Consider the following 19,984-nt stretch of genomic DNA (forward strand, 5'->3'; position numbering starts at 1 on the left):
TTATAAAATACAAAAATTTGGACCAGCAAATTTCAGGACATTCATTATTTTCCACAGCTCAGAGGGCATATGGAAATTTCATAAACAATTTGTAGAAAGCTGGACATTTGGTTATTGATCTCTCAGCATTCCTACGTATTCCAAAGAGCAAATAATGATACTTAAAATTTGAGGTTTGGGGTTGATTCACATTCTCTCTAGGAGACACTTCCTATGTTAGTAGATTCTAACCTCCATTGCCCAGAAGCATGAGGCTTCTGTTTCTTTGCAGAGCAGCGTTGGTGGTTTCTCAGGGCTTGGCATGTGTTTGAACTTGTCTTTCCACATCTGTAAGTAGACAAGTGTCCTTCTTCATATTGATACAGATCTCTACTTTTGCTTTATACTCTAGTTCCATTGCATAACTCAGTAACCGGAGGTACCTTCGTGCTTTATGAAAATCTTTGAGCATATTTGAATATTTTGTTTTTAACAAATGAAAATGAAGATAATTTAGTTGCTGCTGTTCCTCATTATTCTGTAACATGATAATTTAGAGTAAACTTAATTTTAAAGTTCAAGGGTCATAAGGAAGATTAAGGGATATATGTTACCAAAGCAAATGAACTTTTCATTGGATCATTGTTAACATGGCCTATTAATTTGTGGAACCTGGAGTCTAGAAATAAATCTTTAGGAGTTTTTTTTTTAAATATGTTTACCTTTATTTGTTATTATCCTTTTGAAAAATGGCCATAAATAGTTCTCAGAATTTATATTTAGAAAAATGGACACAAGGGTTCTTGATATCAAGGACAAGCCAGTGTATTTAGTTTAGGATGAAAAACTTAACAGTAGTTTGATATGGATTAGTGGAGACCTAGAAGAATTAGCAGCTTTGAGAGCAAGCAGTGAGATTCCCAGGACATCTTTCAGCTCCTGAGGTTGCTGAAGGACCCCATAACTCTAATATATAATTGGTTTCTTGAATACAGAGTAACTCAGTCCATTTTTTTAAATAAAATCCTTGGATGTCCCAGCAGTAGGGATTTTTTAAATGTCATGTTCTTACAACAAAGATTTTAACATGAAATTTTGCTGATATTCTTGCAGTTATAAAATAGTAGACGCTAGTATATTTGATTTTTGCATATCTATTTTTATACTCTCTAAGAATAACCATATTCACACTTTCTTTCTGCTCAACTAAATCCAAAGGCAAGTTTTGTAAAATATAAGGAATAGGAAAATGCAAAACCAACTATGTTATAGTCACAAGATCTAAGCAAAAGACTTGACATACAATAGACGCCTAATAAATAAGAGAACAAATGAATTGAATGAGGGCTTTTTTGCTAACTAAATATTAGGTAATATAATAGTAGGAGAAATAGTAAGCCTAATAAAACTAAAACACTATTAACAAAATGTTTAATACGTCACATACACACATAGAAATTTTTAAGTTGGTATCTACTTACATTTACATATTTGGACTGTCTCATTAAGTTTGGTTATCATACTTGCTTTATAAACAGATCATACTATTATAGCTATTGAAGAGAAACCCTCTATGGATTTATGTATGGGGGACAATTTGTCCACATCTAAGTGGAGGAGAAGGAATTTTTTTCTCTCCATTTGTTCCAGAGATCCTATTGCTACATTATTGCAAAGCCAGAAAGTAGAAATTGAACTAATTATTGGTCTTTGGACATTTTCTTTGGTATCCATACTTTCCCATAGTGATTTCAGATACTTTCAGAATTTTAAAAACCATTTTATACACTGAAGAACCTCCGACGTATTACTCCAGTCCAGATCTAACCTCTGATTAGATCCAGAATTATTTGTCTCATTCTTACTTACTATCTCTACTTAGATGTCAATAAATGCCTCAAAATTGACAAGTCCAATATGAGCTAGTCTTCCCCCCAAATCTGCACCTTTTCTTCTTTTTTCAGATGGTGATAAGTTCATCCTTTCTGTCCAACCCCAAAACCTGGGTGCCATCCTTTATTTCTCCCCTTTTCCCTGTCTAGTTCATGAGGAAATCTTATTTTCTGTATCTACAAAAGCCTCTCTCTATGCAAGAATTCTTAGCATCTCCACTACACATTTGTTTCTTACCTACATTATCTAATAGCTTTCTATCTAGTCTTCTAATTTTCTCCTCCCCTCCAAGTGTATATTGTCAACACAGAAACCAAGCGAACGTCTAAGTTAAGTTCTGGCTTGTGTGGATGGTTTGTCTTGGTATTATTTAAAGAGGTAAGAATTTCTGTAGGTGATTATCATGAGGTCATTTTCAGACCTGTTTAAGTTAGAGATGTTTGTAATGCTTGAAGGAAGTCCATGCATGCAGTTAGCTCTCTGAGTCTGAGTATAAAAGAGTATTCTATTAAGGCCACTGACAGAACCCCAGGGATCATCTGCAGAGGCAGAGGTTGAAGACATGGCTGAAGGTTAGATTGAGTAGGGCAAGAACATAGAGGAAAATGGTAAGAGTCTAGAATGAAGTGTTGAAAATTCCAACATTAAATGGCCAGCAAGGGGAGTGAACCAGCTAGGGAGATTCCAGAGATCTAGAAGAAAAACCTGGATGTGTAGGGTTATGGAAAATCACAGAAAAACAAAGAGAGTGTTGTAAGAGGAAAAGAGTGGCCAGTATAGTGTATTCTTCCAAGAAGTTCCTAGTGGACCTTGGTGAAAGCAGGGCTGGTCTGATGATGGGAGCAGAAGCCACAGGGAGAGATAGAAGAGTAAGTAGGGATTAAAGAAAAGGTGACACAGAGTATATACACTTTGGAAAATATTACTCTGGAGGGGCAGTGGCAGGGATGAAAGAAGGGGAGAAAGAAAAGGGGAGGCAGGAGGGCAGGAAGGATCTGGTGAAGTCCCCCCCGCCCCCGGCCGCTATTCTAAAGATAGAGTGCTAAAACCTAACAGATGGAATCCATCAAAAGAAAGAGGTTAAAAATAAGAGGACAGGGAAGGCTGGAAGGAATGAGCTTCAGAAAATAGATGAGATAAATGCCAAGACTAGACTTTTGTGGTTATTGAGAGAGAGCGTCTTGTTCTCAGCAAGACAGGGGGCATAGAATGGGAGGTAGATTTGGGTGGGATTACACCTGCTGTCAAGGAAGATGAAGAGGATGTCACTCGATGGCCTCTGTGTCTCTGTAGGGCAGAAGGTGAAGCCAAAGCACTGAAGGAGACTTCAGGGCAGGGAGCCGATATGTCAGGTGAGCAGAAAAGGTTGGAAATGGTCATTGTCGAGTGAGACACATATTGATAACTGATTGGAGTTCATGCACACCACTCTCTAATGTACGTTAAGTGCTTAGCCTTATGATTTCTCCACTTTTTCAAATTACCAAACAAGTGAAATCTTTATATTCCTCTCCCTCTCCTGATGGCTCCTCTTACCGATATTCACACTAAGTAAGCCTAGCTAGAAATGTGTGACTTCACTGTTTTGCCTTTTCTCTCCATCTTTTTATGAGGTTGTTTCAGTTTTCCCTGGAGCATCATTAAGTTTCTCCAAAACATTCCTGCTTTCCTCAAACATTTTCTTCTAGATCCTTCTTCTAAGACAGGTAACAAAACCAATCTAGCAGCAGCATGCCCTACCGCCCCCCACCCCACCCCCCGACTCCCAGACTACAGTCATCTTTACTCCTTCTTTCACAGTTAGATTTGGGAATAGCAGGAGCTTTCCCATTTTAGCATAAAATTGATTTGAAATATAAATGTCAATGCAATATTACCATCCCTGGGGGTACAATCCTTAGCAATTAAGGCAGTACATTTTCAAATCATGTGATTAATGTTTTCCTAGTCTTTACAAAGTACCTGCGATCACTATCACCAGTTTTTCTGTAGTTAAACATTTGTAAGAAGTGAAGGATCAGCACATACCATTTCCACTCAGTAAACAAACAGCCTGTCTTGCTTTAGCTAGAAATTGCACACAAGTTCTATTGCTGCTTTTTTGTTAAGCTAAAGTAATTACTCCCAAGCAAGATATTAACACTTTAAGTTATAATCAGTCAAGAAACCTAGTTAGGAAGAAAGGACAAGCGAGTAGATGATAGCAATGTCTGAACTCACAAAAAAATATTCTAGAAGTTCACTAGCCAAGGAATCCCATATAATTAAACTATGGGATAAACTTGCATAACTTTAGACGGTTTAGTGTCTTTTATCAAAACGTTAGGGCAAGTAAATGAAATGTTAATAACAAACAGTTGTCACATTATAGTACATTAATAACTGAAAGGTTATTTCCTTTAAATAGCTTGAAAATGACAATCTGCCTTCCTAATTCAGATTTGTTCATCCTATACCTGGCAATTTGTGTCCAATGATAAATATATGTTCTTGTTTTCTATATGTGTTCTTATTCCTTTAAGTAGATGATTTTGTGTATAAAACCATTATCTTCTAATGCAATATTTTTATTTGATTTTTAAAAAACCATGTAAGAGTGGAGCACAAATAAGACAGATCCCTTAATAGACATTGTTTAGGGGGAAAGATGAGGCAATAGGAAAAGAGTCTCTATATAAAAGCAAAAATGACCTTCTACTGTATTTCACTGCTATTCAATTGTGGCAAGAATAAGTCTTGGCAGCTGGAACATATTCTCCACCTGAGAGTTGTCAATCATTCCCGTTTTGAAAGACACAAAATGTATCAATTGTCAACAGCTCTTTAGGCAAGAAACCAGTACTCATCAAGAGAAAAGAAATTTGAAAATTCTCAAATAAATTGAAAATCCAAATGCTGCCTGGTCATCCTATCCTAACAACATATTACCTGTAATCTACAGTTCGTATCCTGTAAAAAATGTCATATGTGAGATGCAGATGACAAACCGAATGGCTATTGATCTGGAGATCAATGACCTGAGTTTTTATCAGCATTCCATATCAAGTGAATTATTTGTCATTGCACATCCCCATAAATGCAACTCTCTAATGCCGAAACTGCTGACAACCTCGCAGGCTATTTCAGTAGTGGAAGCGGGACGAAACACACTGAACTACATTAGAGTTGGTCCCTGGAGGACAAAATTGAGCTTCATGGGCAAGGGCACTGTAAGAGTTCCATTTGACCCTCATTAAACCTCTCACAGGGATTCTAGCTACTTCTCCGTAGCTGCTATTGCTTCTCTTTCTATAGGAGAGATAGATGAAAACCACATAGGATTGGATACATTTTTACATATTTAGGAAAAGATTGCTTTTCCTGATTTAAAAAAGAAAACACTCTTATAAACTTAAAGCAGACCTCCCAGTTTCTAAATCACTAACCACCTTATTATTGTTTAAAAGGAAGTACAGATATTTGTTTTGATTTGTAAGAATTAATTTTTAAATCCTTATCTCTCAGCATATAAGAGATTCTGTTCTTTCTCTAGGAAAAGCAGCACTACGAGAATCAGTTGGTGATAACGATCTCAGACCTCTTTACCTGACAGGATTGTTGTGATAATAAAATTGGAACAAACATGTCGAAGCAGTTGGTGAAATGTAAATTCCTTTATGAACTATACGTTGCCTCTGGCTGTTCTTGTTGATTTGGGGTCTTGAGAATAGCATAATAAAATGTGCCATCCTTTAGGAAGTATTGGAAAGCTAGTCAATACTTTAAAATACACACACACTACATGCTCTGTGGATTAAAACCTCCACACTGCTAGTGGCGCAGCATTCATATTCTTAATGAGAGTCTCTTCTAGGAAAATTTGCCAGACTGTTATGTTTTAAGTGCAATAAAAACAAAAGAAACTATTTTGCCCAGCAACAGTTATGTAAAATATTCTTCTCTAGAAAGGAACTTTTTTGTGATTATAAATAATACCTTCAGTCTTCAGGCCATTTAATCACAGTATTACTAATAAAATATTAGCACTGCCAATTACTAATCCTTTACTGGGTAATGGCTGACTACTTACTGTTCCCTATTACTGTTTTTCCGAAGTGGTTTGTATGTAGCTATCCACAAGGGCAGAAAGAGCAAACTGTGATATAATTGAGAAAAAAATAAAAAGACATAGAAAAATATGATTATTGATGCACCATTGTGAAAGGTCATTTTGCATTTGCAAGTTTAATGTATGATCAGAATTGTTTTCTAATGTCCTAAACCCATCAGGAAAGCCTCTAACCATATATATATTACACGTGCAACACATTCAATGAACACCCTCATTTAGAACCATAATTCACAACACAGATACACACATACTTGAAACCAAACTCTCCTCAAAAGAGGAATAGCTGGCATCCTATGAATGTCATTTTGCCACTGGCCTCCCAAAGTCTATAGGACTTTAAGAAGATTAGATCACCTTATAGTTCCTTCTAAGGGGAACAACATCCTAAATTCTAGAGATTAGATGACTATAGTTACTTCTAGGGGAAGGTGTACACAGAATACTATTTCTGGAGCATCAAAATAAAGGAAAAATACATCAACTAAAATCCCAATAAGTGCAAGTCCCAAGGATAAAATTTTCAGATAGTCCATGAGTCTGACCCATAGAGAGAAAGAGCAGCTAAAATGTTCCCAAGAGAAAGGAAAGGTCCAGGCCAACAAAGGGTGGTCCGGGGGGCAACTCAAGTGGGCTTGAGATTGGAAAGGAGGCAAAAACAACAGAAGCCTCTGAAAGAAGGTGCCAAAGATAATATTCTCACATAAATTCAGACCATCGTTCTGTGTTTTATGCATAGAACATTTCATGCTCTAAATGTTTCATGTATATGCAGGAAAATATACTCAATCCAAGACTATCTCAGGCGCACACACATACAACAACAAAATGATTAGTGTGGTGTGTGGCCACTGCTCATCCAGTAAAACGCTGAGTAAACAGAGCCATGGGTCCTTTTTCAGGCCACTACTCCCTAGCCCTGTGACAGAGATACAGTTGGTGCCTTGGCTTATATTCGGGACCAGGGTGACCTTTCCTGAATTGCGGTCCCCAAGCATGTCTCAAGGATAAATCGGACACAGCAAAGGTAATTTACATGATCATCAGAAATCAGTTATATCTGAACAGTGTACCCCCAAATACACATAACAACAAAGAGGACTGATAAGTAGACTGGGGGTGCACAACTGGGCACTTGCTTTCTATTCTAAAAATTCCCAGATTAATTTATTCAGTATCATTCAATAAAATTATAAATAGCAGGGTCTGGGCTGATCTCTGTGCAGTCAAAAATCTGTGTATAATTTTTGACTCCCCTAAAACTTTGTCTACTGTTGAGTGGAAGCCTTGTCTGTAACTTAAACTGTTGATTGCAGCCTGGTTTGTGTGTTACATGTATTACATACTGTATTCGTACAATAAAGTAAGCTAGAGAACAGAAAACGCTGTTAAGAAACTCATAGAGAAGAGAAAATATATTTACAACATGAAGTGAAAGTGGATCATCACGAAGGTCTTCATCCTTACACAGACTGAGTAGGGTGAGGACGCAAGAGGAGAAAGTGTTGGTCTGCTGGGTCCTGATGGCAGAGATAGGAGAAAACCCATGTGTGAGTGGATCTCTGAGATTCAATCCTGTGCTTTTCAAGGGTCAATGTATGCAAATACGGTGATTTCACCCCCTTGGCCACTCAGCTTCAGGAGCCCTGGCAGACTTTGATATCAAAGGACAGTCTGAAATTCACAAGAACTCCTGATTTCACTTGGAAAATCTATATAATTGTGCGATTTCTGTCTAGGTGAGTGTGGGAGAGAGAGGTTGAGTGTTTTAATAGGATGGGGAGAATGCAAGCTGGGGAAGGGAGGGAAATACCCTTCCATCTCACCCTCCCCTCCCCATACTACACCATCAAACCACTCAAGCGTTAGGACTGCAACTGAGGGCGGATGAGAGGAGCCTTGTGAAAACTGGGATCTGGGGCCCCCTGCTTAAGAGGGGTCAGGGAACCGATGGAACTCCTGAGTCCCAGAGACTGTGGGACGGGTTGAGGCGGAGCCTGCAGTGGGGGGTGTCCAGCTGCCAGAGCAGCTGGCCGACCCCGGTGGGAGGGTCGGGTGCTGCTTTCACTTTATGAGTCGCAGCTCTGAGTGAGAGCATCCCTGTTGTCAGAGGACCACAGCGGGCTGGGCAGCACAGCCCCCGCCTCTGCCTCTCCACGAGGACCCCGCAGAGGCGGTGGCCGCGGCGGCAGAGCCTCGCCCACTCCAATCCCCACCCTCTTCATCCTTAGCCATTAAAGAACGGCAGCGCCTGGCACGTTCTTGGAGGACCCCGGGCGCTGAAGAGGAAGGGAACAGGCGCAGGGGGGTGCTGGAAAGGCAGCATGCGCCCGCCAGCCGCAACCTCGGCGCCCAGGGTCTGAAGCTGCAGCCCCAGTTCGCCATTGTGAGCTGCCGCCGGGGGAGTCCGCTAGCGCAGCCATCCCCCGGGGTCCGGGTCCACGCAGTGATGGGGCACTTGCCCACGAGGACTCGCGGTGGCCACCGCCTCCTGCCTCTGCTCTGGCTCTTTGTGCTGCTCAAGGTAGGGGAGCTCCTCTACCCCACCCTCCCCCGGCGATCCAGGCAGCAGCCGCGCTCTGGAGCCCCGGCTCTGCCGTGCGGGAGCCGCGCGCCTGGCCCCGGGCAGCGCCAGCCGGGCAGCCCGGACGCACGCTTTGTTGTCGGTGTGTGTGCGTGTTCCTGGGGGTCTTAAAGGCTGGGGGTGGAGGAATGAGGGAAGTTTGCTCCCTCCAGTTTTCGCCTTTTGTGCTCTTTTACGGCCGCGGATGTCCACCTCAACGGTGGGCTTGCTGGACAGTGCTTTCTCAGGCAAATGAGGTCACTTTCCTTTCTGGTCTCCCCTGCACGCCTCCGCCGCTTAACCTTTCCGCCCTCCCCCACCGGAGCGTGCGGCCGCTTTGTCTTAATTTACCTTCTGCTGGAATTACGCGCTGGGCGAGGGAGGAGGAAGACCCAACTCCCTGGCCACGGATGGACCGCCAGGGCTGGGTCCAGGGTTTTCTCTGAATAAGGAGTGTCAGGTCGAGCCGGGAGAGGCTGCCTCTCTCCAACTCTTGTCTCCACCCTGAGAATTCCTTCTAACAAGTCTCTAGACTTTCTCCACTATATTTTCAGGACATGCTACCTCTAGCTCGAATAGTAGACAAATATATACAATTAACTTTTCCCTTCTCCTTTGGAATGTGCTGCTTCCGGGTTTTACTTTGAGAAAAAGGAACAGGAAAAGGGCCGCTTTAAAAAAAAATCAGTTTGATCATGAAACCGTCGATACAGTTTTTTGAAGAAGGGTCCGGTAGATGTTTTTTTGCGGGGGGTGGTGTGAAGTTACGAAGTGGTTGTCTATCACGCGTGTTTTCACAGGGTCTGCTTTGGCTCTGTTAGTAAGCCTTTCCCTTCTCGGCCAAGCAAACTCGAGAATGTCCACAGGTGACCCGGAGCTATCCTTTCAGCACCACAGTGGTACCTACCTAGAAACGCAGGAAGCATTCCACGGATGCGTTTTCTTATTAGAGTCACTTCTTGCTTATACGCACCATTAATTATGAATGGCTGGCAAGACTATAGCAGAACAGAACCAGGAGAGTAAGAACAGCATGGAGTTTAAGTAGTCCACATTTTCATATATCAGAATGGAAAATAGAAAAAAATAGTTCTAGAGAGAAACAGCAACGCAGTGCATGAGTATAAATTACATTTAGTATGTTTTTGCATTATCTCTTGTTATCGACTATAATTTCATTTTTAAAATATGGTGAATCATAAGCTCGGTTATAGGTTTTTCTCTCTAGGAGACTGCTTTTCAGTACATATCACAGATGCATTAGACTTATTAAGATATCTGTAAGTCATTTTTCTGTTTGTCAAACTCTTCCATAACTATTAGAGCTATGTCACACTTTGTCGTGAATCCAAAATGAGAAATCGAGTCACTAAGTCATTTGTCTGTTTGTCAAACTCTGCCATAACTATTAGAGGTACGCCACACTTTGTCATGAACCCAAAATGAGAAATCGAGTCACTAAGTAACAGCCATGACATCAAACCTAACCTTTGACACAATTGCAGCTTTTTGCTTGAGTTCTTCATAATGGATAAGAATCCCAGGAAGAAAAGGATGATTACTTTAGAAGTGGTGTTAGGGTGTTGCAATGAAAAGGTAAAAAATACGGCAAAAGTTTAACTCAAAATTCAGTATTGGAATTGGAAAATGCAGTCTGCCAGAGCCGAATGGCAATGTCAGGGACTGTCATTGAGCTCCCCCTGTTTCAGATAACAGATATGGTCCTGAATGTTTGCAGGTAACGTTGATCACGGTAAACTTCATCACAAAGTAAATGCATTGAGAAAACTCGCCGCTTAAAAAAGTATCACAATAATGGGACAAAAACTTTGTAAGAAACATCACTACTCTTCATCATCTAGGACTTCCAGTGGGCAGCCTCCCACTTCTGCACCTTCCTGTAATTCCCAGAAAAAAACAATGTGCTTCCCCATTTCTCTCATCTTTCCTAAACCTTTCCCTGAAAATGGCTTCCTGTGTCAGTTTGCTCAACCTCCATACTTTGTCAACTAAGATGTAAATTGTGGAATATGACATCATAGGAATTTGAAATCTGCTTTCCCTGAAATGCTGCTTATTGGTAGTCAACTAGAATGTTTCCCTAAACTCGTAGGCTCAGCATATCTCCTTTTTTCTTTTTTAACCCTTTCTCTATATTTCCTTTTATTTCTGCTTTCACCTGAGATATCATCAAAGAACATTAAATTTGAAAGGGCCCTTAATTTCGTATTTTCCAAAAGAGATTTACTTTTAATTCTGTAAAGCATGAATGTTACAATACTAGCCATTCTACTCTTATTCAAGAGAAATATCCACTTTTCATAGCCTGTCTGCCTTTTCCATGTTCCTGTGCTCCCTCTCCCCTTCTCTCTCTCTCTCTTACACACACAAAGACACACAGACAAAGAAGTTTTACTTTCTGTGTTGAGGTTTCATGAGTATATTACATAGTACTGGCAGATGAACTGTGATCCTTTCATATCTTTGGAGCAACCTAGGCCCTTCTCCTCACAATGAAGTTTCCTGCCTTTAATGCTTCTGTTAACTTGCTCTTTCGGTAAATGATATGGCCAACCTTTTAGAGAAGCCCTTTACATGTGACAGTCCCCTGTAAGTTGGCAAAGGCTCACCGTGCCCTGCTACTACAGGTGATTGAGTGATAATCCTTCCCACTGCGAACATATGTTTGCTTTTGTTCTTGTTTTATGAAAGCCTGTTGTACATCTCTGCCTCATTTTGACCCCAAAGAAAATGTGTAAGTGATTAAAAATAATCATCTGTACTTTCTATTAAGATGTAGCATTATTTCTAGTATGTAAATACCTAATTTAAAGATATTTAAACTTATAAGCAGATTAGTTCCTGAGTCTTATAAATATAACTCCAACTTGATTCTTGAGGCTTTGTAACAGGATCTTTGGTGGTGGGGACCACTTGTGCACCTATATAAAACATTGGAGTGTGGCAGGGTGGCACCACAGGAAGCTTAACGACAATGACCACACGTGTCTATTTCTTTTTTTCATCTTTATTCAATGCTTCCATGTACACAGTTTCAGTGATGTCATGTTTCAGAAGCAATGATGAACTTTACTGAAAAGCACTTAGCGTTTTTATCTACTCACTCCACGTATGTTAGACATATTTTTGAAATACAGCAATGTCTATTGTAATTTTTTTGTCTTCCACTGTGCCTAGTATGTAGTATGAAGTATACAATCAAAACTTAATAAATAGGATTCACATTTTTTGCAGTACATATATAAATAGCTCCTGGTTGAGAATTGTGAAATATTATCATATTGACAACCAAATGCACCAAAGAAAACATAATTATCATGTGAGTTAAACAACCATGATACGATGCACTCAATAACTAAAACTAGTAATTTTTTTTTACCAATCTCTACTTATATTAGGCTCTTATTAAAATCATAAATCAAAATGCCAATGAATTATTCTTTTTCAAAAATTTAATACTTCCAATTGCCCATTTATTCATTTATCTTGCCTCTCATGCTGTCTAATGTCATCATTTAAAAGTAGCAGCTGATGTCTCAGGGAAAATGGTTTTGGGGTTTTGGGCTTGTGTGTGTGTGGTTTTTAAATCTATACAGACCTACAACTTCAGCCAACACAACAGATACCCAGGTCATCTTTTTGCTTTCTGTTCCATGTCACCCTTCTCCCAGGACCACAAGCAACAAGAATTGACCAAGATTTCTGCATTTCTAGTGGAAGTTCCTCTAATTTTTTGCGAGAACATTTCCTTTAAGAGACAAAGCCTTTCCTGTGCTCTGGTCTTGGTTGTACAAATGGTAGTGTTTAGTCCAGAGTCATATAAATCAGTGTCTCACAGAACTCTTCCAGTGTGGCTTTTAAGACTTATTAATATCTGTTCTTTTTGTTTAAATAACTGCCCAAGAGATGCTTCTGTGCACTAACATCATTAACGTGAACAACCCAAATAAGGTGATTGTGGTCCAAGTGGAGCGAGTTAGAGTATGAATGGGGTGGGATGAGATGGAGGCAGAACAGGAGACACTTGTTCTTTTCTCTCCTGGTACTGTTGACTCCACCAGGCTCCAGGTAGTTCCCACCAGCCAGTAAAAAGACCATGGGAATAGCCTTAAACACCTCCCTTGCAATCTGCTATCACTAATTACTCTTAATATTTCCCTTTTCCAATCTCGTCCTAGGTCTCTAGAGCACCAATTTTTCTTTTCCTCTGCATATAGTGCTTTCAAATTTATTTCTAAAAGTAAAACCACATTTTATCCCTACATCAGAAAATCATTCTCAACTCTGTCAGAATCTAATTTCCCTGTGAAAGATTTCTTCTTTCCTTAGGCATTCTGGTTACTTAAAGGCCAGCTCCTTTTTCTTCTGAATATTTTAAAACCACCAAACAAAAAGAGGATGTTTTGAAACAAGGTTGAAGAGGTTTCTTGATAAAAGGTTTTTCCTTTCCTTTTTGTCAGGACGTTGAGATGAAACAGAGAAAAATGATATATGCTTGATGTATTTTTGTATTTCAGAAACAGAGAACTGGAATTGGAAATAGGACTTTAAGCTAAAGAGTTGTATTACGATTTATATGCAAGGTAATTTCCGTAAGGAAATGAATATGGGGAAAATTAGAGAATGAAATGAACAAAGTCTGATGAAAACAAATATACTGCCATCCTTCTATTTATATGCAAATAAATGTGTTTCCACATCAGACACTCTTTATCTATTTGGTTTTTCACCCTTCCTAACTAGGAAAGCTGTGCAGCTCATTTTTCTAACTAAACTGTTCCCATCTTATAGAAAATTAAAACCAAATGGTCCTGTTTTCAAACTGTTTACAAATTCTTGTACATTTACTAGCAAGTGACAAAATGCAAATTATATACATACAATGTGGTGGTCCAAAATCAGAATTATGTTTGTTAATAGTAATGCATATGAGATTTCAATGATATATGTTTTCCCTTTTTATGTTATCTTATTTAACTGTTTTTGCAGATAACTGAGACCTTCACTTTGTTTTATTTTTCTCTTTTTTACCCACTAACTTTTTAATATAAGCAAGTTGTGAATAGGTGAGAAAACACCTCAAATCTACGCACTCCTGATACAGTCCCTTCAGTATCACCTCTGTGTTGAACAAATACAGTGCAGAGGAAGTTCTGTCCCTGGTTCTCTCTATTCCTCACCCATATCAGACCATCTTTGGGTCTCTGTACTACCCCAAATTGTGCAATTCCCTCTTTGTTCCACCCCTAGGAGCTTCTGATAGGCATATACCAACCAGATGTCAAAGAATTCAAAATAGTCTTCAGTACCCTTTGTGTCTTTGGACTTATCCAAAGTCTAGTTTGTTACTCCTTAGATTTATTTTCAGGATCAAGATTCTATTTTGAGGAACTCCAACATTCTTGCTTGGGGATCCTGGCTTTAATTTCTAATTAACCTTTCTTTGTCTTTTAGTTTTCTTGAAAGATCATCCCATAGATATTCTTTGGCTGGCCAATTTTTCCCCAAAGCCAAATGGCATAGTTGAGAAGTTTCTTTTATTCTTCAATACTAGGTCTGCCTTTCTGAGTCCAGAATAATGATTTACCACCCAATACTATTTAAATAGGTACTGAGAACTTACTCTGGGACAGGAATTATACTAGATATTGTAGGAATGGGAATGAATAACACGCAACTGAATCACCACAAATGGCAGTGTGAGCACAGAGACACAGAAGAAGAAAATGTCATGAAAATGCGGTCAGTTTTCTTTTTTTTTAAATAGAACCTAGAGGATGCTAGAGGATACTTATTTATCTGGTGGTTTGCGAAATGACTTCTTTTAGCATGATGCCTGAGCTGAGTTTTGAAGCACAAATATGAGTTAGTCTGAAAGATATAGGTATATAGGCCAAGAAAACTGCAAGGGGAAAGGCCGAATGTTATGAAAAGCTTGAGAGTGTTTTGGAAAATTCAAATAATATCCAAAAGAAAATAGGGCCATAGGAGCCAGACCAGGGAGGTTTCTCAATGCCATGCCAGAAAGTAGGGTCTTTATTCTCTAGGTGAAGGGGCCTTGTTGACGGGTTCAATCAAGAGATTGGCAGGGAAAAATGAGCATTTTAGATAGAGCTCTTTGCCTGCAAGAAAGGTGATCCCCAAGGTGGGTCGGGCCCAGACACAGTCAGTTACACGGCTAGGTGGTTGTTGTAATTATCCAATTAAGAGATGACAAACATTGATGCTAAGTGGTGATAGAAGGAACTAAAGGAAGAGATGTGCTGTTGAAAAGAACTAAGTTGGCAAGATTGATTAGCTGTGGGAAACTGGAGAAAGAAAAATCTAGGCAGGGGTGTCCAATCTGTGAGCCACGGGCCACATGCTGATTTTACAAGGACTTTTTTTTGCTTATCTGTGGTGTCTCATATCATGAAAAGTGTGCACAGACCTTTGTTTTGCTAATCAGCTTTCATAAGTGTTTGTGTATTTAATGCATGGCCCAAGGCAACTCTTATTCTTCCAATGTGTGGCAGAGAAATACAAGAGTTGGATACCCTGGTCTAGGGTAATTTCTAGGTAACCAACCCCTTTATTTGAGAGACCAGACCTTACAATCGCATGTGTGCTAAACAGTCTTCATTACCCTCAAGCTCAACTTCCTCCCTTCTCCAGTGCCGGACGCTTCCCTGTATGAACCGTTTCTTCTAATCCTCATGCCCTCTGGGTTCTGGTGAGTTTGGCCAATAGAAGGCACTAGTAAAAATGAATGCTAGAGAGAGAGAGAAATCCAAGCATTTATTCCCCCATTGTCCACCCTGGCCAGCTCCTGTCAGGCAGTGAAATAATCATTCCCTCTTCTACTTCTGTAGTCAGCCCCTTTTATACGGCTAAAGCCCTAGCCAAGTTCCAGAAACACTGCTCTCCCTTGATGGCAATAGCTTCTCCCTGCTGCTAGTCCCTGGGTATATTTTTATCGCTACTCAGTACCATTATTCTGCTCCACACTGTTGATAATAGTCCTTTTATTAAATAATTCTCTGGGATTTCCCTCTGAGTGTCCTGATGGGACCTTGACTGATACAAGACAAGATGGGTTTGGTAGAAGAACTTTGAATTTGAAATACATAAAAGCAAAAGAAAAACAAATAAGTGAAAAACCAAAAAACAGATACTCCATGCTTGAGTCTGAAGTCTAAGCCTGGGGACATGCATGAGGTTTCCCAGCAGAGGGAAAGGGAAATGGGGGCTGTGGGCCAGGATGGAGTCTCACAGGGCCCCAACATTCAATGGTGGGCAAGTAAGGAACCCAAGAAGATGAAGAAGGCACAGCCAGAAAGGATCAAGAGGAAAAGCAGGAACAAGGAAGCCTGGGGACTGGGAAATTTCAAGTGGAGGAATTAAGCAACAGCATCAAATGGAACAGAGAGGATCTGTAAACTGAGGTCTGGAGTAAATAGCTTTGGATGGGGAAATATGAATGGGTAGGCTGTTAGTCTGTGTGGAGATGGGGAGCTGAAGAGATGAAAAGTTGCCCCTGTGTAATCACAACAGCAGGTCAGAGAGATCTGATTTCAACACCATCTCTCTCAGTTGCCCCACTTACCAGCAGCAGGAGGAGGAGGGTGCCATGAAATTTCCTTCACCCCTCTGGGTTTTCCTTTGGTAACCTCGCATCCTTATCTCATAGGGTTATTGTCAGGAATAAATGAGATCGTGGCCATAAAATCCTTGCAACAGTGCCTAGAATGCAGTATGCACTCAAGAAACAGAAGGAAAGAAAAAGGAAATGTCGTAAGGAAAAAATAGGCAAAGCCAATGGTAGAATAATAAAAATGTATATAGAGCAGTATTCCCAAAATGTCACTCCCTGAGACATCAAGAGGCTGGCAGTATGAACAGATCGATTAAAAATCAACACTGTGCTGACAAGAATTGGGGCAATAATTAGTTTAACATTGTTTAAATTAGTATTCATTTATTTTTTCTAGGCCAGGATTTCTCGTAATGTTTAATATGTTAATAAGCTTTCTATCTTCCAGAAAGGAAATATAAGGTATAGTATTTTCCGAGTTTATTTGATTATCATATCCTTCTTGTAAACATGTTTCAGGAGGACAGTGACTATACTCCAAGAAATACTACCTAGGCTCAGACACTAGACACTGCTTTTTTTTCTCTATCTTTCTCTTTTTGATAAATGAGAAGTGTAACCTTAATGATAAGGAAAGCACAGCCTCAAGATCAACTGTAACGTGAACCTCAGGACCAGAATTAGCTTGGAAAGCAAGCCATTATAACTTTGTTATCCAATAGTGAGGTTCAAAAAAATTCTCTTGGAAAAAAATACATATGCTCTTTATTTTAGGAATTGTGCCAAATACTGCAAACTATAAGCACTGTATTTTTATATTTACACTAATACATGTAAATGCCATTATAGTCACCATAAGGAATACCTATAAGTTGCCTTTGCTTAAAACTCTTGAATTTTTGTCTGGGGAAAAAATGGCTCTTAAACTTTCTGAATGTTAAATTGATTAATAAGGTAAATAACAAAAGACCAAGGGGATGGTATATTGTCTATAATGTATTATTAAACATTAAATCATGTCATCCTCCCTTAAAAGATTATAGACAAAAAACGTACTATGAAATGCATTGGTACAATAGCCTTATTTACATACTAGCATAGTGATGGGATGTGGCCAAGTTTATTCTGCATTGTCATGGGGGAATTTCCTCTGCAATTTTCCTTAACTAAATTATACTTTTCAATTAGTGTCTCAGAAATGGCTATGGGCCTCATTCAAAGTGGTTTGATACTTGGGATTTGTAATGTGGGAATTCTGGTATTGTCAAAGCTTTCTACAAATGACTTTAAGGACTCAGAACTAAAGACTTTGGATTTCATTCTAAAAGCCAAGTTTATGTGGTGTGGGTTTTTTATTTGTTTTTAATCAACAAAATCTTCTAAAATCCAGCCGCCCTTTCCAGGTGGCTCAAGTTGTCCCTTTTATATATTTGCAAGTAACAAAAGAGAGGTGTGTCTTTAAAGCCCTTTTCTCATCTGTACGCTGTTACCCTTGCTAGTTTCCACTGTTGCCTTGATGCAACATCTTTCTTTTCTGAAGGTTAATTGAGAACCTAATGAGAATCTTTCTACTGAAACTCTTGTTACGATGCCAAGTCCCTCAATTAGCCTTTTTGCTATATGGCTGCTTGTGGTTCCGAAACTGTTAACTAGATCAGAGCCAGGTATGCACCACCTGCCACGAGAATGCTATAATAATATAGCAAGAGTTGGAAAACTACTGGATGTTCACTGTGGAAAATGTATAAAATGCAACAGGCAGAAAAAGAATAACCCTCCGCTCCTACCTAACTACCATCTGGGGGTGTATCTTTCCAAATTTTTTCCACATCTGTGCATCTGAGTGTGTATGTTAAAAAAAGAAAAAAAAGGAATATTTAAACTTCCTTACTGTACATGCTCTTTTCACTTAAATGTATTATAATTTTTTCAAGACCTGAGCATTTTCAGTCTTCTGCAAGATAGGCTGTTTAGTAATAAGTGGGTGGGTCATTTGGGAGCAATTGCCAAGTGTATTTGCATTGAGGACATAGAAGGTCATAGATCTGGATCATAGCAGAGAAGTGGGGAATAGGAAATTGTTGAGCAGGGAATCATCACCTGTATGTGCCTCCCATTAATGTAACTACTTAAGAATTCAACGCATGGAAAATCTTCAGATACTATATTTGCTATATTGACAAGCTTTTCTTTCCATTTCTTCATCGCTAAATAGTATGTATAAAGAATTTAAGAATATAGGCTTTCTGATAAACAAACAAATATATATATGTAAATATATATAAGTGAATGAATATATTGAATTCTGGCTGTCTTCCTCACTGGCTTTGTGGCATTTGGCAGTGTTCTGACCTTTTCATAGAAGACAAATTACAGTAGCTGCCAAGAGTACAACTTTGTAGTGGACCAGTCTGCCATACCATCACGCCAGCCAACTGCCACCCTTAACCTGCTATCCTATTATCCCGCTATCCTTGGAGGGATTTTCCTTCTCCCTTGTGAGGCATATAATCTGAAGGGGGGATACCATTCTCCTACTTGACCTCAGTGCCCTGAATGGAGGGAAGAGCCAAGGAGTGGACACCTGACCCAAACTAAGACCATTTGAAAACTGCACCTTCCTGACGATTTTCTTTGTGCCTGGCACGTGATCTAAGCCAGAATAATCAGAATCTAGCCCTGCAATTGTTTTCAACCTGGCAATGGAGGGAAGAGGATTCTGTCCAGTGTGGAGCTGAGACATGAGTCCTAAACCACAAGCTTAGAAGGTGTTCTCAACTATAAATCTCACTCCCAGGAAGAAACATTTTATAGCAGAAAAGGAACAGGACAGAAACAGTAGAGACTTCAGTAAGACTATCTTTCATTGCAAGAAGACAATCTCATTTCTTGGACTCCTGTGAGTCACTCCATGAGCACTCAGAATGATCACAAAATAGCAATCTACTAAAATTCAATTCCATCATAACCAAGTAGGCATAATAGCAGTACTTGGGATTTTTAAAGAACTTTTTAAATTAAATACTAACTATGTACATTAATGCATTTATGGGGTACAATGTGCTGATTTTATATACAATTTAGAATGCTAACATAAACGTAGTTAACATAGCCTTCACCTCACTTACTTGTTGTGTTAAGACCTTTATACTTTACTCTTCATAGATTTGACATGTACCCTTGCATTATGCACAATAGGTGAGGTCCCACCAATTACCCTCCCTCCACTCGGCCTCCCCCTCCCCTCCCCTCACTCTCCACTTCCCTCCTTCATACTGGGATATAGTTGTGTTTTATCATTTGTATGAAAGTGTGGGTGATTATATATTGGTTTCATAATAGTATTGAGTACATTGGATACTTTATCTTCTATTCTTGAGATACTTTACTAAGAAGAATATGTTCCAGCTCCATCCATGTAAACATAAAACAGGTAATGGCTCCATCTTTTTTCATGGCTGCATAATATTCCATGGTATACATATACCACAATTTGTTAATCCATTTGTGGGTCAGTGAGTACTTGCAATCTTTAGGTAATCTGGATCCCGGTGATTATATAAGTTATCATGCCAATGGGAGCACTTCTGAGGGTAAAGGGATCCTTATGCCAGGACAGCAAATTCAAATCATCCTGTTCTATGAAAACCAAGATAGGTGATTACTCTGGGGACAGAATCTTCATGACCCTGACAAATCCCTGGGCTGGCCTCCTCTCATTCTGTGGACCCTCACCCACACTCTACCCCTGAATCCCTCAATTTCCCCTTTCTAAATATACTAACAAACATGTTTTATATAGTATGTAGTCACTAGCTCCCTACCAAACTCTGAAAACCTCTGCTCT

General features: G+C 39.5%; 1 protein-coding gene across 1 annotated transcript in view; it reads left to right on the forward strand.

The window, feature by feature from the left end:
• The first annotated feature begins 3,217 nt into the window (after positions 1 to 3,217).
• PTPRO (protein tyrosine phosphatase, receptor type O) overlaps positions 3,218 to 19,984 on the forward strand; it is a 237,075-nt gene continuing 220,308 nt past the window's right edge. The window contains 3 exon segments of the mRNA XM_012810064.1: positions 3,218 to 3,258; positions 8,221 to 8,290; positions 8,292 to 8,504. Coding sequence (XP_012665518.1) covers positions 3,218 to 3,258; positions 8,221 to 8,290; positions 8,292 to 8,504 — 324 coding nt within the window.

The sequence above is a fragment of the Otolemur garnettii genome, unplaced genomic scaffold (assembly GCF_000181295.1).
Source record: "Otolemur garnettii isolate 467f Iridium unplaced genomic scaffold, OtoGar3 scaffold00124, whole genome shotgun sequence".
Lineage (NCBI taxonomy): Eukaryota > Metazoa > Chordata > Mammalia > Primates > Galagidae > Otolemur > Otolemur garnettii.